The sequence below is a fragment of the Choloepus didactylus genome, chromosome 21 (assembly GCF_015220235.1).
Source record: "Choloepus didactylus isolate mChoDid1 chromosome 21, mChoDid1.pri, whole genome shotgun sequence".
Lineage (NCBI taxonomy): Eukaryota > Metazoa > Chordata > Mammalia > Pilosa > Megalonychidae > Choloepus > Choloepus didactylus.
Genome location: NC_051327.1, coordinates 41,945,709 through 41,969,499, shown reverse-complemented (window position 1 = coordinate 41,969,499; position 23,791 = coordinate 41,945,709). Strand labels below are relative to the sequence as shown.

The window sequence follows — 23,791 nt, the reverse complement described above, 5'->3', positions numbered from 1 at the left end:
ATTGCTGTTTGCCATTGTTTCTATCTGAGGAAGACAATTTGGTTTGGAATATGTTCCCAGCTGTCACAGCATTCAATGGGCTGGGGAAAAAAAAAATTGGAATGGGTCACATCTTAGCAGGAAACAGTGCAGAAAAAGTGGGACACACAATGGAAAGCCTGAAATCAGCCCAAGAAAGTAGTACATAAAGCAAGGGGTGGTGGGGGTGGTGGACATCCATTTGGGGGCAAATTTAGATTAAAGCCCTTTGTGGATTTAAACCATTGACTCTTAACCATCAGCACCCCTGTGTGAGTTTTAAAAATATATTAATCCCTTAGCCTCAGCCCCACAGGTTCTGATTCCAATAAGATGGGCTGACTATTCTCATATGCATGCCCAATTAAGAGCTCCAATTTTAAGCATTAGGAAATCTGGTATAACCCTGGAAATATAATCGATTTTTTTTTAAAGGGAGAAATTACCACAAAGAGAAATTCTCAAAAAACAAAATGATGCAGAAATAAACACAAAGGGTTACGAGTTAAATGTTTGCCAGGCGCAGTCAGGCTGGGCTTGGAGAGCAGATGAACAAGGGGACTGAAGGACACTCAAGAGTTTGACCCCCTGGTTCTCACTTCCAGAAGTTTCTAGGTATGTTCATATTGACACTAGAAGATCATTCGTAATTCTCATCAAATTCATTTCCATTCTGAGTCCACATGTTTTTTTTTGTTTGTATATTATTTTTATTTTTATTTTTAAGCTTAGATTAGTTTGTCAAACCTTGGCTGAGGGCCTGCTAAGCTCCAGGTACTGGGGACAGCCCGACTTTGAAAAGCTCTTCTAGTTGGAGAGAGACTAGGAAAGCAGATAATAACCACACATTGATAGAATGCAGTATCAATGGAAGACGCCAGAGTCTGAGGAAAAAGAGGGAATCCAGGAATAGACACCCGAGCCCTCTGCTTCTTGGAGAGATTCAATGTGACATCCCACTCCCATTCAACAGAGGCGATCAGGAGGAGAGATTATTGGGGCCAGATTATCACAGCGCAGTAGCAATTACCTCGCCAGGGACTGCCCATAGGACATTTTGGAAATTGATGGCAGGGTTGGCCGGCTGACAGCCTGGGAGCCGAGCGCCGGATCTCCGGGGCGAGGTTGCCCCCTAGCGGGCACAGAGCAGGCGCCGCCAATCCCGAGACCTTCCTTGCCCTTGGCAGCACAGAGCTGATCTTCCAACGTGATCAGGGATCCAAGGACGGCTGTGTTCAGTCACGGCTCTGCAGGGCTGCCATTTCGGGAGGCAAGAGAGGGAGGAAGCAAGTCCCCGAAGGCGAGAGCAGCCTTTTAAACCTTTGCAAGCATATTCAGGGGGAAAGTGCTGTGTGCTGGGTGATGGCTCTGCGGAACCTTCAGAGCTACAAAAGAGCGGGTTTGAAGCTGAAGCTCCACTTTGGAAGGTTTCGTTTTCCTCTGTTGGGAAAGGTCGTCTTTTCCTCTCTTCAGATCACCCGGATCACGGGGTCTCACGGAGGAGCTTAAGGAGATCTTGGAGTGAGGGTCTATAGTTTTGATCATATTCTCAGAGGTATGGGTTGCAGCTCGTCGCCAGACATCGTGCCTCCTGGAATTCCAGAGACATGTTCGCATGTTCAAGGACTGTTGTCTGCAGCACTGAGGGCCTCCAAACACCTTTATTAGAAGCGACTCAAATGTCCACCAAGACGGGGAGATGTAGGAAGAGGCAGTGATGCTCAGCTCAGTGGTTAGGGTCACTGCGTCAGGAACCAGGCTGTGCTCCCCCCCACTGAGCAGCCCTGTGACCCCGGGGAGCTACCTAGTCTCTCTGGCTTCCTTTTCCTCCTCTGTAAAATGGGGTGAGGACAGTCCCTCCTTCACCGGGTGGGTGTATTTGATGAATGAAGCAGAAGGACACTTGGTCAGTGTCACTGGCTGTACAAAGAAATGCTGCTACAGACAACTGGAGGAAGGTGGTGGAAAGATTGTAACTGAGAAGTTAGGATTTAAGAACTGATGTTTACTGAATCATCATATAGATATTCCTTTTTACTTTCTGGTATATTAGGGTAGACAGAGGGCAATACCTAAAATCTGAACTGTAATCTAGCTTCCTTGATTTCTAATAATGATTGTGTAGCCTTCATCTTGTGCCCTTGTGACTGTAAAAGCCTTGTGACTAACCTTCACTTGTACCCATTTATCCAGTTTTTTGACTTTAATGTCTTATGATCACTGAAGACAGCCTACAATGTTTATTAATGAAGGATCTTGGGTCAGCCCAGAACTAACCCACCCCAAGTCCAAAGTTATCTTGATAACTGAAGCTGGATCTAAGCAAAACGGACCTGCCTGACATGCGCAGTAGCTTAGACTTTAACCTACAAGTCACTTATACCTCACTATAATACTAAAAGTCATGCCCATCATATGAAGGCCACCATTTTCTTACATACATTCTGTGACTAAGCATGTAATCAATCTGTGCATGCTCATTAATTAGATCACTTCTAATTACATCATCTGGGGCCATTGTACTCATTATCCTAAAACCTTCCCATCTTTTGATGCTATAAGACTATCAGTATTATTACAGTTTGCGGGGTACAGATTTTGGACCAATAGGCTATCTGTTCTCCTGCTTCAAGCCTAGCAATAAACTCTTTTTCTCTTTGAAATCCTGGTGTCTCAGAAATTGGCCACTGAGTGCACTGGGCAAAAGAATACACCCCCTTGGACTGGTAACCAGATGGCCCATAGGGGTCACTTTAAAGGAAAAACAGAAATTGCAGATGAAGATACATCATAGTGTTCCCAATATTGTCTTGGGGAAAATACAAACCTAAATATGTGAACATGGTTAAAACAGAGTCTGCATGGGACCTGACTCCCAGGGGTGTAGATCTCCCTGGCAATGCAGGATATGACTCGCAGGGATGAATCTGGACCCGGCATCATGGAATTGAGAACATCTTCTTGACCAAAAGGGGGATGTGAAATGAAATGAAATAAAGCTTCAGTGGCTGAGAGATTTCAAATGGAGTTGAGAGGTCACTCTGGTGGACATTCTTACGCACATATATATAGATAACACTTTTTACATTTTAATATATTGGAATAGGTAGAGGTAAATACCTGAAACTACCAAACTCCAACCCAGTAGCCTTGACTGTTGAAGACGACTATATAACAATGTAGCTTACAAGGGGTAATAGTGTGATTGTGAAAACCGTGTGGATCGCACTCCCTTTATCCAGTGTATGGATGGATGAGTAGAAAAATGGGGACAAAAACTAAATGAAAAATAGGTGGGATGGGGGGGATGATTTGGGTGTTCTTTCTTATTTTTATTTTTTATTCTTCTTCTGATCTTTCTGATGTAAGGAAAATGTTCAAAAGTAGACTGGGGTGATGGATGCATGACTATGTGGTGGCTGTGAATGGTTCATTATACACTGTGGATGATTGTATGGTATGTGAATATATTTCAATAAAACCGAATTTAATTTAAAGAAAAACAGAGTCTGGAAAGATTACACATTGAATTATTCACAGTGGTTACTTCTACGGTGACCATTAGAAAGGGGAAAAACTTTTTTATTTGTTTTACATTATTTGGTTCTGGGTCATGTATTTTTTTTTAAATTAAATTCAGTTTTATTGAGATATATTCACAAACCATACAATCATCCATGGTGTAAGATCAACTGTTCATAGAACCATCATATAGTTATGCATTCATCACCCCAATCTATTTTTGAACATTCTCCATACACCAGAAAGAATAAAAATAAAAAATAAAAGTAAAAAAGAACACCCAAATCATCCCCCCCATCCCACCCTATTTTTCATTTAGTTTTTGGCCCCATTTTTCTACTCATCCATCCATACACTGGATAAAGGGAGTGCAATCCACAAGGTTGTCACCCCTCATAAGCTACAATTGTTATACAATCTTCTTCAAGAGTTAAGTTTACTGGGTTGGCGTTTGATAGTTTCAGGTATTTACTTCTAGCTATTCCAATACATTAAAACCTAAAAAGGGTTATCTATATAGCGCATAAGAATGTCCACCAGAGTGACCTCTCAACTCCATTTGAAATCTCTCAGCCAGTGAAACTTTATTTTTTTTTTTGGTCAAGATGTTCTCAATCCTACGATGCTGGGTCCAGATTCATCCCCAGGAGTCATATCCTGCATTATCAGGGAGATTTACACTCCTGGGAGTCAGGTCTTACATAGGGCGGAGGGCAGTGAGTTCACCTGCTGAGTTGGCTTAACTAGAGATAGAGGCCACATCTGACAACAAAGAGGCACTAAGGGGGAGATTCTTAGGCACAATTATAAGCAGGTTTAGCCTCTCCTTTGTAGTAAGGAGCTTCATAAGGGTAAGCCCCAAGATAGAGGGCTCGGCATACCAAGCTGTCAGTCCTCAATGTTTGTGAGAACATCAGCAACAATCCAGGTGAAGAAGTTCAACACTTCCGCATTTTCTCCAAGCTCTTCTGGGGGGCCCTGCATATATGTTTTTATTCTCTGCCCAAATTACTTTGGGATGTGTCGCTATTTCACACTAACCTATGCAAACCTACCAGGTCTGACTTCCTAGTCAAAGTTCCATGTAATTATGGTGTTTGAACAAACTGACTGCAGAAGTTATAGTGTTTAGAAAATGTAGATCCTGTACCAAATAAACATCTCTTCCCTTGGTCTCACATGGAGTTGGAGTTTTAAAACACAGTCAATTTCAATCTTTACCCTTTGGCCCGATTTGCCCTAGTCTTAATCAGATCTGCTTCATTCTTATCTCTAATTGAAGTCTGGGCTCTTTTTCAGCATTTTTTTTTAAACAGTTGCTGTATGTGCTAATACTGACATTCACATCTGCTGAGCTCTAGCTCTAAGTTTCAGGTGTCACATGGATACCCAACGTTCCAGAGACTGACTGGGTTATACACAAAGGGATCAGCATCTCAGAGTTTGGAGACAGCCATTACAATTCAGAAATAGATTTGACTGCTTAAAAGCTTACAATCTAGGGACCGTTAAAATAATCGTTCCCCTGATAGGCTGTGCTCTAAGATTCAATTCCGTGTTTATACACTGTAGTTAGTCCATATTGGTGAGGCATTATAGTGTTTGCCTTTGTTTCTGGCGTACTTCACTCAAAATGCTGTCTACAGGATCCATTCACCGCGTTACACGTTTGCACGTCTTGCAGCTTCACTCCTTCTCGAAGTTGCTCAATATTCCACTGTATGCACACACCACAGTTCACCACTCTGTTCCTCAGTCGATGTACCCTTAGGCCACCTCCACCCATTGTAAATTATGAATACTGCCTCCATAAAAACCAGTGCACAAATGTCCATTCATGTCTCTGCTCTCAGATCTTCCAAGTATATACCCCATAATAAGGTTGCAGGACCTTATGGCACCCACACACTTAGCTTCCTGTGGAACCAGCACACTGTGGGTCATATGTCTTTACTGGTGAGAAAATAGAAGAAACAAAGAAAGGAAAGTGGCCAGTTGCTAATAGTCAATCACAAGTCAGAAAAGAGGCTTCAGGGTTCCCTGTTAATCAGCAAGCAGCCTGTAGGGAGAATTCCTTGTCACTGTAAGAACCCTTTAGTACTGTTGGACTAGTTCACCATGTGGGTGTGTGCAGTATTTATTACAGCATTTTTTGTTTGTTTTAAAAAGGGCAATCTCACCTCATATTTAGTACAACAAAATTTTATTGATTGTCAGGCACTGTGCTAAACTTGGAAGATGCAGAAATGAGTAAAACCATCTACACCTTCCAGGAGTTCCGTTTCTCAAACTTTAATATGCTTCCAGATCACCTGGAGGTTTTGTGTCTGTTATCACTGTGGCAGATGACCTCAAATTAACAAACTACCTCCAGAAGATTACCAAAAGGTTAACAAATTACCTTACAATTTTGTAGCTGAAAACAAACATGTATTCCCTAACAAAGTTCTGTGGGTGTGGAATTCAGGAGAGTCAGCCAGCGGTTGTGGTTCTGCAGGAGTGTCCTCACGCGTGGTGGCCACCAGAATGAGAGGTCCAGGAGGGAGGGGTGGCACTGCCATGTCTTTGATGGCCCAGCAGTAGAGGTCAACCATCCTCATTCCCACCACTTTCTATTCAGTATAAGCAAGTTACCAAGGACAGTCCACATTCAAAGGAAGGGGTGAAAATTACACTCCACCCAACAGAATGCATTGAAGAATTTGTGGAAGCAAACTATCATATCACTTCAAAATGCAGATTCTGATTCAGTAGGTCTAGGGAAGAGCCCCCAACTCCACATTTCTAACAAGCTCCCACCCAGGTGGTACACTGCCATTGATCCATGGAGGGGATCAAAGTCATGCAAAGAACTCAGATCGCCTCTTTGGAGCTACACTGCTTGCAAGGATAACATCCTTTGTCATCCTGGCATCATCCTTGGATGGTGTCCAATTTTAAAATCACATTTCCCCTGAAACGTCAGAGCAGTAAGCTAAGGGAAAGACAAAATTACCTTGTTAATACATTAGGACAAGCTGTAATGGAATTATGAACCATCAAAGGGAGATTCAGAAAACCTCTCTGGTTTTGTAGAAGCTCTCAGAAGCATCTGCCAACTGGGAAATTACAAATTAAGCTGTAAGACAACACAGACATTTATTTGGGATCTTAGAATTGCAATCTGGGGAGCACAGATTCAGGGAGCAAACCAAAATGTGTCCGTCTTGGCATTTCCAGGCAAGGGTTTTTAAAGGAAAAGAAGATTACACAAGTTGTTTGTGGTTGGTGGTTGTCTGGAATACTCTAATTGTCCTTCACGTTAGATGAAGTTCTTTTGGTTAGATGAAATTCTTTGGTTAGATGAAGTTCTTTTGGTTAGGGTTAGGGTTAGGGTTAGGGTTAGATGAGTTCTTTTGGGTTACGTATTATTTTGTTGTACTGAGTAAGTGAACTGAGTTTGTACCTTGTGGTTTGTTTTATGGTCTGGATGTCTTTGGTGTTTTGAGGAATATTATTACTTAGGCTTTGCACATTTTAGCAGTTTGTGAAACCTGCCTAAGAGTAACCTCCAGAATGACCTCCCAGCTCCATTTTAAATCTCTTGGCCATAATAACTCTTTTATTTCTTTTAACACATCAAACATCAGCCATCAATTCTGAAGGAGATGCTAAATGAAACAGCAGCAAATCTGGGCATTTAACAAAGATTGTACAAGTTCTAGCACTAAGACCTTTAATCATAATATTTATCAGACGATGTTTGATATGGGAAGGCAGGAGTGGCACCAGAATCCTTGAAGTTCAAGGATCCTATTTGCTCCACAGGCTTGAAGGGTGGTAGGTTAATGAAATTGTTTCCCCGTTTAACCGCCTGGATTGAAATTTGCTTTCAAATACAGTATAAAACTATTAATCCTGTATTTTTTGAAATTGAAAAATAACTCAGACCATAAAATTAACCATTTAAAAGCATACATTTCAGTGGTTTTTGGTATATTCACAAGGCTGTGCAACCATCACCACTAATTCCAGAACATTTTCGTCATCACGAAAAGAAACCCCACATCATTAGCAGTCCCTCCGCACTCCTCCCAACCCTCCCAGTTCTAAACTATCTTCAGTTTCCATGGATTTTCCCATTCTGGACATTTCATATAAATGGTATCAAATAATATGTGGCCTTTAGCATCTGGCTTCTGTCACTCAGCATGGATGGACGTCTGTGTGGCTTTATGAATAATGCTGCTATGGATGTTCATGTACAAGTTTTTGTGTGGACACGTGTTTTCATTTCTCTTGGGTATATACCTAGGAGTACAATTGCTGGGTCATGTGGTGACTCTTAACTTTTTCAGAAACTGCCAAACTGTATTCCAAAGAGCTGCACCATTTTGTAGCAGTGTAAGAGGATTCTGATTTCTCCACTTCCTTGCCAACACTTGTTATGGTCTGTCTTTTTGATTATAGTCACCATAGTGGCTGTGAAGTAGACTCTCTTTGTGGCTTTGATTTGCATTTCTCTGATGTCTATCGATGTGGAGCCTCTTTTCATGTGCTTATTGACCATCTGTGCATCTTCTTTGGAGAAATGTCTGTTCAAATCCTTTGTCCATTTTTAACTGGGTTCTTTTTATTGTTGAATTCTAAGAGTTCTTTATCTATTCTAGTTAAAGTCCCTTATCATATATGATTTGTTAAGTGTTTTCTCCCATTCTGTAGGCTGTCTTTTCACTTTTTTAACAGTGTCCTTTGAAGCACAATTGTTTTTTATTTTGAAGATGTCATATTTCTGTTTTCTTTTGTGGCAGTACTTTTGGTCATATCTAAGAAACCGTTGCCTAATCCAAGATCACACAGATTTTTATCTATGTTTTCTTCTAAGAGCTTTATATTTTTAATTCTTCTATTTAGGTCTTAGTCCATTTTGAGTTAATTTTTGTATATGGTGTGATCAATTAATTCTTAATTAATTCTTTTGCATGTGGATACCCAGTCTGTATTGTTTTCAATCATCAGAGAGAAGCAGAGAGGATGGCCTTCCTTTGATTTCCCAGAAACATCTTTTGGGTAAATCTTGACTGAATTTTGTTGTTAGGTACCCAGGTAGACTTGAGTTGCTTGCTACTTATACGAAAATGCCTCCCAAGGAGGGAGAGCTATTACTTCATTCAATCCCACCAACAACTATCTATTGAGCATCTGTTAGGTGATAGCGATTAAAACAAAGGTTCCTGCCCTCACAGGCCTTACACTCTAGCAGACATAACATAACAAATAAGTACATTATATGACCTGCTAGAAGGTAGTAAGTGCTGTGGGACATAAAAAGGAGCACAGAGCCAGGGGAGTGGGGCATACTAGGGAAAAGGGATGGACTGTTTGCAAATTTGAAAAGGATGGTTAGGGTGGGCATCCTTTAAAAGATGAGATTTGAGCAAAATTTGGGAGTTGGCCAGGGATCTGAGGATGCAGGTATCTGGGAAAGAGCATTTGAGGCAGAGGAAACAGGCATTACAAAGACCACAAGGCAGAAGCGTGCCGGGCATTTCTGAGGACCAGTAAGGATGTTGGTGTGGCTGAGGCAGACTGAGGAAGAGGGAAAGGGTGAGAAGCCGGAGGGCCAGATCGTGTAGGATCTTGTAAACCATTTTAGGGACTTTGACTTTTATTTTGAGGGAACTGGGAAGTCACTGGGAGTTGCTGAGCTGAGCAGTGATGTTATTTGATCTGTCCCTCCACCCTCTGCTCATCTTTCAGAGCTCCAATTAAATGAATATTATGATCCTTGAAGCTGTATTCACAGTTCAATGATCTGCTTATTTTTATTTTTTGTTTATTTATTTTAGTCTCTTTTCAGTGTTTCATTCTGGATAGCTTCTGTCTGGTTTATGGCTCAGAGGATCCTTCTGGCTGCCCTGCTGAGAATGAGAGGGCAAGGATAAAGCAGGAAGGGTAGTTAGGAGGCTTCTGAAATGGCCCATGTGAGAGAAGAGCGTGGCTGGGACCCACATGGCAGTGGAGGCAGTGAGATTTGGGAGCACCCACAGCGTGTCCTGGCCAATACTGGATGCAGGTGTGATGGAGGCAGGAGTCAAAGGCCACTGGGCAATGGCCATCATCTGTGATCAGAAAGGCCACCTGGGGAGGTTTGGGGGGAGGGGTAGGGTGGAGAATGGAGACAAGGGGTTCCAGCTTGGGCACATGGAATTTGAGAATCTGTTCAATTACCAAGTTGGGAGGCAAGGTCCAGTAGGCAGGTGGATATTTGACAACGGAATTCCAGAGAGAGAGGGTGGGGCTAGAGACACTAGAGATACAAATGTGAAGGAATCAGTCACAAAGTGGATGAGACACACAAGGGAAGGATGGCAGACTGAGAACAAGGCGAAGCACTGCATCTTGGTACCCTCTGGAGTTAAGAGTTCAGAAGAGAGGGTGAAGCAGCCAAGGAGGCAAGTTTTTGGAGCAATTTGGCAGCTACTTAAGAACACCTCCCAACCCCATCCCCCTGTCTCATCTTCTTTCCTTTTTTTCCTTCTCTCCCCTCCTTCCTTCCTTTCAAGAGGCACCTACATAGTATTGGAACAGATATTTTGCCCTCAATAAACTCATGGTCTTATAGGAAAGAATGACATAAAATGCACACTTACAAAAGAATGTGGACATGATGTGTAAATGCACAGAAGCTTTTTCCAGTTGTTAACCATTTATACAAAATTATAGTACAGACAACTGTTTGTATACCAGCACAAGAGTCTGGAATCTAAAACTGTTATTAATCTTTCTCTCCCATGTTTAATTTATTGCAATTATTATTGGGAGACTGATTTGCTTGGTCATGTTAATAAAATTTGGCCTTGGTTTAAGAAAAAGAGTTGTAAAGCACCAATCCAAACTATCGCAGTGTCCACTGTTCTTCAAAACCCAACCTTTTGTGATTTTTGTCACTTTATTAATGTTCCATTATTGATGTTTTGGGAGAAAATAAATTATGACTGAACAAGGACCAGCTTCATTTGCTGTTATTTGAATATGCATGTTGAACTCTCATCCTTAAGGAACAAGATAGCACAGAGAAAAATCACATAACACCAACTGTACATTTTCTTCTGCAAATGTCACTTGTTAAATTAATATCATCTTCTATAGAGAGGGGTAAGTGGATGTACTTTAAAATCTTTCTGATAAATATATTGCCATGCTGCACCCAGCTTGGATAACAGTCTTCAAAATGGCATATGCTGGAGCCTATTAAATAAAAAAAAACAAAACAAGCGAACAAAAGAAACTCATTACATTCAGTTTTAGTTGTAAGATGCATGGCTGGCATGGCTTCTTTTAAGAAATAAAAGCTGAGAAATACTTTATTTTAATTTGGGGAAGAAATCTTTGCAAAAGACTGGAATGCCCTGGCTACTGCCAAAACATCTGAATCATCTAGTTCCTCATGGTGAAGGGGAAAGAAGCTGCTGGGGAAAAGGATGAGGGAGGAAGCAAGAAGTAAGATTCCCAACAGGGAGCAATGCTTTTGCTGGCTTCGTGTCAAAAGCAACATAACTGGCTTTCTTTCTTTGGCCATCACTCTAAAATCTATTTTCCTGCAAACAGAAACCTTCCCGCCCTCTTAACCTTCCAAATAAAGCTACCCCAAAGCCCCACAAGAGGGCAGTTATGGTAGGTTCCTACCAATTCTGCATCGTGTTCGAGGCCTGTGTCATGGTGCTCGAGCTCTTCATCCCGAAATTTCTTTAACACCTGGTTCAATAAAAAGAAGAAACAGAAGCAACTCAGTGTGCCAGCTCTCCTGTTGCTCTGTCTTATTTTGGAGGCTAAAGCCTGATAATATAGTTTAGCCTGGTATTCTAGCAAATTTTTCCTATGAGGAACCAGATAGTACATATTTTAGGCGCTGTGAGCCATATGCTCTCTGGTGCAACTACCCAACTCTGCCCCTGTAGCACAGAAGCAGCCATGGATAGCACAAAAAAAGATGGGCAGGGCCTGGGCTCCAGTGAGGCTTTATTTACAAAAACAAGTGGTTAGCCTGCAGGCCGTAGTTTGCTGATCCCTGGTTTAGACTTTAAAAAAAAAAAAAAAAAAAAAAGGTTATGTTACTGAATAAACAGTCCACTCATAGAAAAATTATCTAAGGATATCTATTAATTCTTTTACTTAACCTGGAGGGTTCATGCTCTCAATATCTGCTTAGACTCCACCAATGACATTAAAGCGGAAAGGATACAAGACCAGGCCCTGGAGACAAAGGTTTTGGTCCCAGTTCCACTTGAGCTGTGTGAACAGAGCAAATGGCTTCACCTCTCTGAGCTCCAGTTTGCTCATCTTTAAAATGAGGCACTGACCTAGATGTCTAAGCCCTTTCATTCCCTGACAGTCTAGTTTTTCTTCTTATCAAATTGAATAGCTGTGCCTTTTTCCCTTGAGCAGCCCCTTTTCCAGAGTATAGCTGGATACCTGAAGAAGTTGCTCATATTTTTCAGGGTCCTCCTCCATCAGAGTCCTGATCTGGTTGTTGTAGTGATGTGCTATCGATTCTTCCACAGCCACGGTGCAGGCCATCGCTCCTTCCTTCCCAAGCAAGGCGGTCCCAGCTCCTGGAATTGTCAAATCCAGACTAGTAAAGTATAGGACCAACACCAGGGCTACATGAGATTATTTGGGGTTTCTCAACTGGAGCACCGCCGACACTTGGGGATGGATGATTCTTTGTTTTGGGGGGCTGTCCTGTGGATTGTAGGATGTTCAACAGCATCCCTGGCCCCAGCCTCTCAACCCACTAGATACCAATAGCACACCCCACCCCCACCCCGGTGTCCCCAGTTGTAACAATAAAACAATGTCTCCAGACATGGCCAAAAGTCCCCTGGAGAGCAAACTCACGCCCAGTTGAAAACCATTACTTTTGGTGGTACTAGATCAGAGTGTGAAATCCTGAATCATGTAGTTAAGAAAGCTATTCTCTTTTCAGTGCTCTTTCTGTCCTTCTGATTGTGCAAGCACAGAGGCTTCACTGGGGATGAGCATGTCTTTGATGCCCTATGCTATCTGCTCTCTCCCTTTGTAAAGGAGAGCAAGTAGCTCTTAGGTTTAGAACCTGTGCCAGGCGATGGTATCTGGCTCCAATTGAACCACGCTGGCTTTTCCTCCCTGCTGTTTAATTTTACAGAGCCTTCTACTGTATGAAAGTACTGATATTAAGATACCATCTTAGGTTAGTTTAAGCAAAAAGAGAGTCAGCCAATTTAACTTCAGAAAAATATGCAACAAATAATAAGAGGTAAGTAAGAGGATACAGCAAGAATTGTGGACGTGGTCCTCACGTGGTCTAATAATCCAATACCCCTGAGGACCACACACTCTCTGGACAGATACTCACCCAGGGCAAAACCCATCACGTTCCAAAAGGGCATGAGAATTGTTGGCCGGACCCTGAATGCAACCATTAACTCACTGAATTTTTTCAAATGGTCTTTTTCTTGATCCCACATTTTCTGAAAGAAACATAAAAAAAATAAAGACATCCAAGCTTTCCACAGAGGGCCACTGCTACATACCAAGGAAGCTACATGCCCATCTATATGGTCTAAAGGAAGCAAAGCTCAAATGGAGAAAATGAGAACTGCTATTTCTCCCATTCCTCCGAATTCATCAATGAAAGTGCCAAGACATTCATTCATCAATGAAAAGTGCCAAGACACTTATTAATCAGATTATCAAATGTCAAAGACAAAGAGAGAATCCTGAAAGCAGCAAGAGAAAAGCGATCCATTACATACAAAGGAAGCTTAATAAGACTATGTGCGGATCTCTCAGCAGAAACCATGGAGGCAAGAAGGAAGTGGTGTGATATATTTAAGATACTGAAAGAGAAAACCACCAACCAAGAATCCTATATCCAGCAAAGCTGTCCTTCAAATATGAGGGAGAGCTCAAAATATTTTCTGACAAACAGACAATGACAGACTTTGTGAATAAGACACCTGCCCTACAGGAAATACTAAAGGGAGCACTACAGGGTGATAGAAGACAAGAGTGCGTGGTTTGGAACACAATTTTGGGAGATGGTAGCACAACAATGTAAGTACACTGAACAAAGGTAACTATGAATACGGTTGAGAGAGGAAGGTGGGGAGCATGTGAGACACCACAAGAAAGGAGGAAAGATAAAGAATGGGACTGTATAACTTGGTGAAATCTAGAGTATTCAACAATTGTGATAAAATGTACAAATATGTTCTTTCACGAGGGAGAACAAGCAAATGTCAACCTTGCAAGGTGTTAAAAATGGGGAGGCATTGGGGGAGGGATGCAATCAGCATAAACGAGAGAGTGTTACTAATAGAATCATTGTATTATGCTTCCTTTAATGTAACAAAGGTGATATACCAAGGTAAATGCATATAAGAGGGGGGGGATAGGGGAGGCATGTTAGACACTTGACATTGGTGGTATTGTCTGATTCTTTATTCTACTTTGATTTAAGGTTATTTTTCCTTTTGCTGCTTCCTAGCTGTCATTTTTTTTTTCCTCTTTCTTTTGCCTCTCTACCTTCTTTGACTCTCCCTCCTGCCTTGTGGAAGAAATGTAGATGCCCTTATATAGATAGTGGTGAAGATGGTGAACACATAAATGTATGACCATGCAGAGAACCATCGATTATTTACTTGGGATGGAATGTATGGTGAGTGAACAAAACCATATTAAAAAAAAATGGGCTGATGACAAAACCTCGAGGGCAATATACTGAGTGAAATAAGCCAGACACGTAAGGACAATTATTGCAGGGTCTCACTGATAGGAACTAATTATAATATGTAAACTCATAGACATGAAATTATAAGGTACCAAGATATAGGATGAGGCTTAAGAATGGGGAGTGGTTGCTTAGTATGAGCAGAATGTTCAATTAGGATGAACTTAAATGTTTGGAAATGAACAGGGGTGTCGGTAGCAAGATGTGAGAATAACTAACAGTGCCAAATGGTGTGTGAATGAGGTGGAAAGGGGAAGCTCAGAGTCATATATGTCACCAGAAGGAAAGTTGGAGGTCAAAAGATGGGAATGTATAAAACTGAATCCTATGGTGGGCAATGTCCATGATCAACTGTACAAATACTAGAAATCGCTTCCATGAACCAGAACAAATGTATGACAATACAATTAGAAGTTAATAATAGAGGGGCATATAGGGAAGAAATATATACCTATTACAAACTATATACTACAGTTAGTAGTATTTCAACATTTTTTCATAAACAGTAACAAATGTACTATATCAATACTACAAGTCAACAATTGAGGGGGGTGGGTTAGGGATAGGGGAGGATTAGAGTTTCCTCTTCTTTTTTTCTTTTTTCATCTTTCACTTCATTTCTTGTCTGGAGTAATGAAAAGTTTCTAAAAATTGAACAAAAATTAAGTGTGATGGATGTGCAGCTGTATGAGGGTACCCAGGGGCAAGCGATTGTACACTTTGGATCTTTGGATAAGTGTATGTTATCTGAACAATCTCAATAAAAATGAAAATAAATAAACAAATAAATAAATAAATAAATAAATAAATAAATAAAAACTTAATAGACGATGAATAAAGGACATCAATAGCCTGATTCTGAAAGGGAAACATAAGTGGTTCTTAAATGTGTAAAAGAAACTCAGCTTCACTCAGTAGCAAAAGTGCAAATTATTCTAAGATACCACTTTTCAATTATCAGACAGAGATAAACAAGTTTGATAATGCGCTGCAGTCTCAAAGATGGGTATTTTCACACATTAGAGAGTGGTAATTAGTAGTTTCAAGAGATGGGAATTTGGTAATGCTGAAGCATTGTTTCAAACTTCAAAATTAACTGTAATAATGTGCATGCCCATTAATAATGAGCTGGTTAAACAAAGAATGATATAGTTTAAAAAACTGGTGGACAATTTAAAAAAAAAAAAACTATGAAAGCATTTTATACCATTGGTGAAGTGACCCTTAACACAAAAGAAAAGAAAACAAAACAAACCCTTGCAATCAGAGTAGTTAAAATTACCTAAATAGCACACAAAAGTCTCTCCAATAATTGAAAGAAAGACAAGAGAGCAGTTAGTACAATAGAAAAGAAGTAGCCAGACAAGCAATAAGAACTTTTATTTATAGTTTCTCATAAGAGATATCTGTTGCAAAAGTTTAGAAAGGGATATTAAAAAAAAAAAAAAAAAAAAAAAAAGAGCCACAGAGGCCCAGATGCAGAGCAACTGAGAGTGACATTTTACAGAAGAGCTGCAGCTGAGAGACACATTTTGAAGACGGCCATTGAAAGGGACACTTTGAAGAATGCACAGGAGCTGAGAGAGGAGCTGGAACACAACCTGGGATCCACAGATGCCAGCCATGTGCCTTCCCAGCTAACAGAGGTTTTCCAGACACCATTGGCCATCCTGCAGTGAAGGTACCTGATTATTGATGCGTTACCTTGGACACTTTATGGCCTTAAGACTGTAACTGGTAACCAAATAAACCTCCTTTATAAAAGCCAATCCATTTCTGGTATTTTGCTCAACGATAGCATAGCAAACCAGAACAGCCGGCAAGGTGGATTTTCCCCTCCAGGGTTCAGAGGGAGCCTAGCCTTGCTGACACCTTGATTTTGCACTTCTGGCCTCCAGAACTATACAATAATGAATCTCTATTGCTTTAAGCCCCCTAGTTTGTGGTACTTTGGGATGGCTACCTGAGGAAACTAAGACAGTGCCCAAGAAACCAAAAGAAGTGCCTCTCTCTCACCTCCAGAAACGCCTGCTCTGTGCCACGGCCCTGGCAGAAGCCTGCCGACCCACGCAGGCCTCTTAAATGAGGAGAGTCCACAGAAGGGAAATGAGAGGTTTAGCCCATTTCAAAATTAGGGAGGGCAGAACATTAGCTATTATATAATTTCCTTCCAGACTGCTGGAATGTAAGTGTCATTTAAATCAAAGGGAAAAGGGAGAACAGTTACAGTTAACGCTGGTCCGGCACTTCCTGAGTGCTGGGTGCCATCACACACCTTTACCTGGGCGACTCACTGACTCGGCAAAACCACCTTATGAGGCACATAATGGTGTCATCCCCAGCGCACAGATGAAGAGAGCAAGGCAGAGAGGTTAAGTGACTTGCCACTGAGCTTGTATGAGTACCTGTTACATGTTGGCCATGATATAAGTTGCTCTACATCAGTTCATTTATTCCTCACCCAATGAGGCAGGTGTTATCACCCCATCTTGCAGGTTTGGACACAGAGGCCCAAAGAGATCATGTGATTTCCACAAATAGGAGGTGGGAGTGAGCTGGCAGGTGAACCCAGGTCAGTTTAACTACAAAGCCCAGCTCCTATATTGCCTCTCAGTATAAAATACCTGCATTGCCACTCCATTGTGGGGTGGGGCTACACGCACATGGCACCCCGATGCATTCACCCAATGCACTGTTTTTCAACCTTTCTACTGTGATCATCCTTCTGAGGAGCCTTTTTTGACTTTTCTCCTGATCACCTGAGCCAGTTTGGTTGTATTATGTCCCCCAAAACACCATGTTCTTTGATGCAATCTTGTGGGGGCAGAAGTATTAATGTTGATTAGGTTGGAATCCTTTGATTGAGCGTTTCCATGGAGATGTGACTCAATCAACTGTGGGCGAGAACTTTGACTGGATAATTTCCATGGAGGTGTTACCCCACCCATTCAGGGTGGGTCTTAACTGAATCACTGGAATCCTATAAAAGTGGTCACAGGCAGAAGGAGGTGCTGCAGCTGAGAGACACATTTTGAAGACGGTAGCAGAAAGCTGACATTATGGGGAATGCCATTTTGAAATGCAACCCGGGAGCAAGCAGATGCCAGCCACGTGCCTTCAGCGCAAACAGAGGTTTTCTGGACACCATTGGCCATCCTTCAACGAAGGTACCCTATTGTCAATGCCTTACCTTGGACACTTTATGGCTTTAAGACTGTAACTCTGCAACCAAACAACCCCCTTTATAAAAGCCAATCCATTTCTGGTATTTTGTGTAAAGGGCAGCATTAGCAAACCAGAACATAACTCCAATGCCCTCCTCCACCAACCTCTCATGAAAGTTTAATACCACAGATATACTGTATATCTTTTTACATACTGTATGCATATCTGTGCTTCAAATACAAAACAGTAAGGTTTTTTCAATTTCCTCTCTCCCCAAGAACCAATTTTTGCTCCTTGGGGCAGACAGAGCCTCCCTTGAGAATGCACGACTGAAAGTGATTCTTTATCACGTGGGCCTGAAGGCCTTTAGATCTACCTGTTCCGTGGACCAGGGGGAGGGAGCTAAAGGGACACCCACCTGGATGACTGGCCCGACACTGGTCCGGCGCAGCACGGCCATCTGCCCTGCGTAGATGCGGTTTGCTCCATACTCGCCTGCGTGATCCACTCGGATTATTCGATCAATGGCTGCCCAATTGATATTGTCTAAGGTCATTCCTGAACTGCGAAACCTGATGCTGATTCTTCTTCCATAAGCTGCAATGCAAGTGTTTACTCTTCATTACTCTCAGGTAAAATCGAGATGTGCCCTTTTACAGACAAAAGAAAGGGGCGTTTTAGAATAAAGGTCACAAATGAGCTCCCTGTGGGCCAGAGATGTCCACAACTGTGTCGTGCGTAACCTGCAGAGTTACAAAACAGTGAATCGGTTATTAACATTTCAAACAGAGAGGATTTTACCTAGAGATCTGGGCCTCTGGCTTCACTTTAAATGTATGAAGATCTGGCAACACCGAGCCTGCCTTCTCGGCGTGGATAACTGGTAGCCACCTTAAAATAGATGTGGCTGTCCAGTTCACCTGCTCCTCCTGCGGTTCCCAATCCCGCCTGCACAGGAAAACCCTCTGGGGAGCTTTCAAAAACATGGATGCTCCTCTCCAGCCCAATCAATCTCTGGAGCAGGGAGAGCCCTACACTGATATTTTTTAGAAAGTTCTCGGCATTAATCCGACCAGCAGCCAAGGCTGAGAACCACAGGTTTACGTTCTCTTAAATCACCTGCCCCCATGGGCATTTGGTTTTGAGAGTCCAGCCTCGGAGTTCAGGTTTTACTTCATTTTGGTCCAATTCAACTGAATTCTTCTCGTCTTCAAAATGTAAACTCTTCCAGAACGACCAGATTCCATCTTTTAAAAAATCTAGTAGTGATACCTTAATTGTTTTCTGAGCTTTTATATCAGGGTGCCTGGAATGTTCTTTCCCTCAGGAGGACGGCCTTGTGGATGCTCAGTCTGTAATGTGAATGCCAACCTGGGCTGGTATCATCACTTTGAAATGTTTCAGGGCTCTTAGGCTGTGGCTACCTTGTCTTTTATGGATACTTCTTTTCACTTAAAAATTCATTTTGGTGACATCTGTGGTTCTTTTATTTAAAAGTCTTGAGTGCTTTAGACTCTAGGTGATGGGGTAGGCTGGGTAGAAATTTGGGGGAGTTCTGCACATGAACTTTTCCACCTGTGGGAGTTTCTACTGCACTCTACACAACAGAGCATGGCAGGAGCACTGAAGCATCAGGGCCCAGCTTTGGCTGCCTCCTCCATGAGACCTGCCCCAATTCACAGAGCACATCGGACTCAGCGAAACACCAGGAACAGATAGAGTCCAAGTTCTGCTGAGCATAATGTACTGCTGAGACCTGTGCATCAGACAGAGGCTCGGTGTGCTCCGTGGCCATGTTTATAAGTGGAGAACAATTTGAAACATTTGTCAAATACTGCTCAAACTCGTCCAAAAAAAATTGAAGAGGAGGGAATACTTTCCAATGCATTCTATGTGGCCAAGATCACCCTAATACCAAAACCAGATAAAGATACCACAAGACAAGAAAATTACAGATCTGTATCTTGATCTGTAACCCTCAACAATACTAGCAAACCTAATTCAACAGCACATTAAAAGAACTATAAACCATGATTAGGTGGGATTTATCCCATGTATACAAGGGTGGTTAAACATAAGAAAATCAATTAATGTAATATACCACATAAACAGAGTAAAGGGAAAAAAAAACACAATCATCTCAATTGGCACAGAAGAGGCATTTGACAAAATTCAGCCCCCTTTTTGATAAAAACACCCAGAAAACTAGTAATAGAAACATTAACTGGATAAATGGCAAACATGGAAAACCCACAGATAATATCATACTCATTGGTGAAAGACTGAAAGGTTTTCTCCTAAGATCAGGAATAAGAAAAGGATGCCCACTGTTATTCACCATTTACTAGAAGTTCTAGCCAGTACAGTTAGGTAAGAAAAAGAAATACAAGGCATCCAAATAGGGAAGAAAGAAGTAGAACTCTTGCTATTTCCAGATGACATGACCCTATACATAAAGAATCCTGAAAAATCCACAACAAAGCTACTAGAGCTAATAAACAAATTCAGCAACATGGCAGGGTACATGCAAAAATCAGGTATATATCTATACTCTAGTAATGAACAATCCACAAGGGAAATCAAGAAAACAATTTTACTTACAATAGTAACTAAAATAATCAAATATCTAGAAACAAAATTAACTATGGATATAAAGGCCTTTACATGGAAAACTACAAAACATTGCTGACGGAAGTTAAAGAAGAGCTAAATAAATTGAGGGACACACTATGGTCATGGATCGGAAGACCATTAAGATGTCAGTTCTACCCAAAGTGATATTCAGATTCAATGAAATTCCAATCAAAATTCCAACAGACTTCTTCGTAGAAATGGAAAGGCCAACAATTGAATTCATTTGGAAGTGTAAGTAGCCCCAAGGAGCTAAAGCCATCTTGAAAAAGATGAACAAAGTTGGAGGACTCACACTTCCTGATTTTAAAATTTATAACAAAACTACAGTAATCAAGGTAGCGTGGTACTGGCACAAGGGCAGACTTACAGACCAATGGAACAGAACTGAGAGTTCAGAAATAAACACTCACATCTTTGGCCAAATGATCTTTGACAAGGGTGCCAAGATCACTCAGTGGGGAAAGAATAGTCTCCTCAACAAATGTTGCTGGGTGAACTGGATAACAATGCAAAAGAATGAAGGTGGATCCCTACCATACACCACCTACAAAAATTAACTCAAAATGGATCAAAGACCTAAATGTAAGTACTAAAACTATAAAACTCCTAGACAACAACACAGGGAAACATCTTCAGGACTTGTGTTAGGCAGTAGTTTCTTAGACTTTACACCAAAAGCACAAGCAACAAAAGAAAAAATACATGAATGGGACTTAATTAAAATTAAAGACTTCTGTACCTCAAAGGATTTTATCAAGAAAGTAAAAAGACAACTGCTGAATGAGAGAAAATACACGACATGTATCTGATAAGGGTTTAAAATCTAGAACATATAAAGTACTCCTACAATTCAACAAAGCAAGGACAAACAACCCAATTAAAAAATGGGAAAAGACTTGAATAGACATTTTTCCAAAGAACGTATACAAATAACCAATAAATACACGAAAAGATGGTAGATGTCATTAGTCGTCAGGGAAATGCAAATAAAAACCACAATGAGATACCATCTCACACCCATTTTCTCATGGCTACTATTAAAAAATGGAAAATAAGTGTTGGGGAGGATGTGGAGAAATAGAAGCACTCCGATATTGTTGGTGGGAATGTAAAATGGTGGAGCCACTGTATATAGAGTTACCACATGACTTGGCACTCCCAATTCTTGGTATGTACCCAAAAGAATTGAAAGCAGGGACTCAAACAGATATTTGCACACTGATGCTCACATGACATTATTCAAAATTGCCAAAAGGTAGAAGCAACCCAAGTGTCCACCAACTGATGAATGGATAAACAAAACATATAAATATACTATAATGGAATATCATTCAGCGGTTAAAAAGAATGAAGTTCTGAAGCATGCTACAACATGGATGAACCGTGAAAACATCATGTTGAGTGAAACAGACCAGACACAAAAGGACAAATATGTATGATCTTACTTATATGAAATAAGTAGAATATGCAAATCCGCAAAATCAGAAATAAGAATGCAGATTATCAGAAGAGAGGTGGGGGAGGTGAACAGGGACTTAATGTTTAATTAGTACAGAATTTCTGCTTTGGGTGATGGAAAAACTTTGGCAACGGATGATGAATTATATTCACAACTCTGTGAATATAATTAACACTACTGAAAAGGGATAAAACGGGAAATTTTAGGTTGTATGTAAGTTACCACACACACACACACACACACACACAAAGAACTGTCCAACACAAAGAGTGAACACTAATGTAAACAGTGAGCTAAAATGAATAGCGTAATTATAATAACATTGTTTCGTCAATTGTAAGAGAAGGACCACACTAATGCAAAATGTTAATAATAGGGAAAACTGTGCGTGAGGGAGGGGTATATGGGAACTCTGTACTTTCTGCATGATTTTTTTTATAAACCTACAACTGCTCTAATAAAAAATAATAATTAAAGAAAAACTCACACTGGACTGTCTCCTAGCACCACATCAGTTCCAGTTTCAGACATCCAAAAAATGATACTATAATATTTGTCATTTCTATCTTTTCACATTGTCATTTCTATCTTTTCACAATCTCTTCAAGAAGTCTTTATAAGGTATGGGATGGGTAACAGAAAGAGCATGGACCTGAGGTCAGAAAACACGTGTCCTGTCTTTAACACCAATTAGGCAAATCAGAGATACATATACAATTGTCAATAACCAGGCCATTTCCTTTTTAAAGGAAAATATACAATAAGAAAACTTTCCTTACTAAGTTATCATGAGGATAAAATGAGATACAGGAAGTAAAATAACTTTATACATAAAAAGGAATGATTCTTATTTTGCTATGCTCACGGGCTCACATTCAACAATCCTCTGAATTTTGCCTGCACTGTTACACACCTTAAAATACAATTGAGGCCCAGTGCCAGAAGCTCTCAAATGCATCATTTTACATCAGTGTTTTCCCAAAGTGTGAAATACATGCCAATGGTGGTTCCTGGAAGATTTTAAGTGGTTTATAGACATGCGTTAAATAACATCCACGTAGTACAAACTACTCCCTTTTAGCTTATCTCCCAATCCTTTTGGTTCCAATAAGGAAAACGCCTTCTCTTGCAGCTGGTATATCCCAAACACCTTCCTAACACTTGCTAATCTCTCTTTTTACCAAAAAGAAAGATGGTTTTGGGTTCAAGCCTTGGTAGGCAACAGTATCTAGTGGCAACTTAGTAAGTTCTGTTTTGAGTGTTATATTTTTCATGATTACTCATCCATGTGGAGCAGGTGATACTGTTTTTCTGTTTACCTTAGGGGTTTAGTTTCCAGGAATCATTTTATTTAATTAAAAAAATGGAACTCGATTATAGAAAAAAAATCATAATAATCAAAAGTGCAGTGGTGCTGTTGTGAGGCAAAAGTTCTGAAGACGGTACAGAACTTCGAGAAAACGACCTCACAACAATCTTCTGAGGCAGCTTGGATGAAAAGAGGAAAGGAGGTGGAACCAGGATCCAAACTCAAGTCTTCCTCATCCAGAGTCGATGCTCCTTCCGCTACTCTGGTGCTTCTCAAACTGTACAGTACACACAAATGACTCAAAGATCTTGTTAAAAATACAGATACCAATTGAGTAGGTCAGGGGTGGGAACCGAAATTCTGCATTCCTAACAAGCTCCGAGGTGAAGCTAATGCTGCTAAATCGAGGTGCTACACATGGAGTAGCAAAACCCCGAGTGAAGGCTTTGACAACTTCCCTGGGCCCAGTACGCCGACCACACCTGTAGTGACGTCACAATACAGGTGTGCAATTACGTCATCCCCTAACGCACTGCCCTTGACCCGCCTCCGCAAAGCGTCATTGCCGAAAATCAACCACTCCCCGCCCAGTCATCCTCAAAGTGCACTACACGCGGCGCGCGACTTCGGCAAGCCCCGCCTGCGCAGCCTCGTTTACGTCATACAGCTGCGCTGCATCGCAGCGTTGTGACGCAGGAAAACGTCTCCCCCGTGACCTCGCAGGCCCAGCCTCAGGAACAATTCCCCCGGCTTACAGGTGTACGGCGGGGCTGCAGCCGCGCCTCCCCTTTTACCTGAGAGGGGCCGCGGGGCGCCTATGCGCAGCCGCCACAGTGAGCCAGCTGCCGCTGCCCGGACACAGCTCATTATCCCGACAACACAGCAGCCGCACCGCTGGGCGGACCGGGCCAAATGAGCCCGTGGCGCAGAT

General features: G+C 41.4%; 1 protein-coding gene across 3 annotated transcripts; it reads right to left on the bottom strand.

Annotated features, from left to right (window-relative positions):
* Positions 1-23,791, bottom strand: COQ7 (coenzyme Q7, hydroxylase). 3 transcript variants are annotated; one of them, XM_037814253.1, is made up of 6 exons: positions 23,655-23,791; positions 17,877-18,055; positions 12,917-13,031; positions 11,995-12,134; positions 11,209-11,277; positions 1-80 (listed from the first exon to the last, which is right to left on the bottom strand). In XM_037814253.1, exons 1-6 carry the CDS (start codon positions 23,725-23,727, stop codon positions 21-23), a joined length of 636 nt encoding a protein of 211 aa, XP_037670181.1. In that variant the 5' UTR covers positions 23,728-23,791; the 3' UTR covers positions 1-20. The 3 variants fall into 3 exon arrangements, with proteins under 3 accessions (XP_037670181.1, XP_037670180.1, XP_037670182.1); XM_037814252.1 differs by lacking the exon at positions 1-80 and adding an exon at positions 8,386-10,770; XM_037814254.1 differs by lacking the exon at positions 1-80 and adding an exon at positions 8,386-10,770 and having other exon boundaries at positions 17,877-18,108; positions 23,655-23,783.

Bases quoted from the DNA above. Each gene is read 5' to 3' on its own strand.
- COQ7 (XM_037814252.1), bottom strand. From the start codon at position 23,727: ATGAGCTGTGTCCGGGCAGCGGCAGCTGGCTCACTGTGGCGGCTGCGC. The intron at 18,056-23,654 runs GTAAAAGGGGAG...CTTGCATTGCAG, and splicing joins CGCCCCGCGGCCCCTCTCAG to CTTATGGAAGAAGAATCAGC. The intron at 12,135-12,916 runs GTGAGTATCTGT...TGACAATTCCAG, and splicing joins CGTGATGGGTTTTGCCCTGG to GAGCTGGGACCGCCTTGCTT.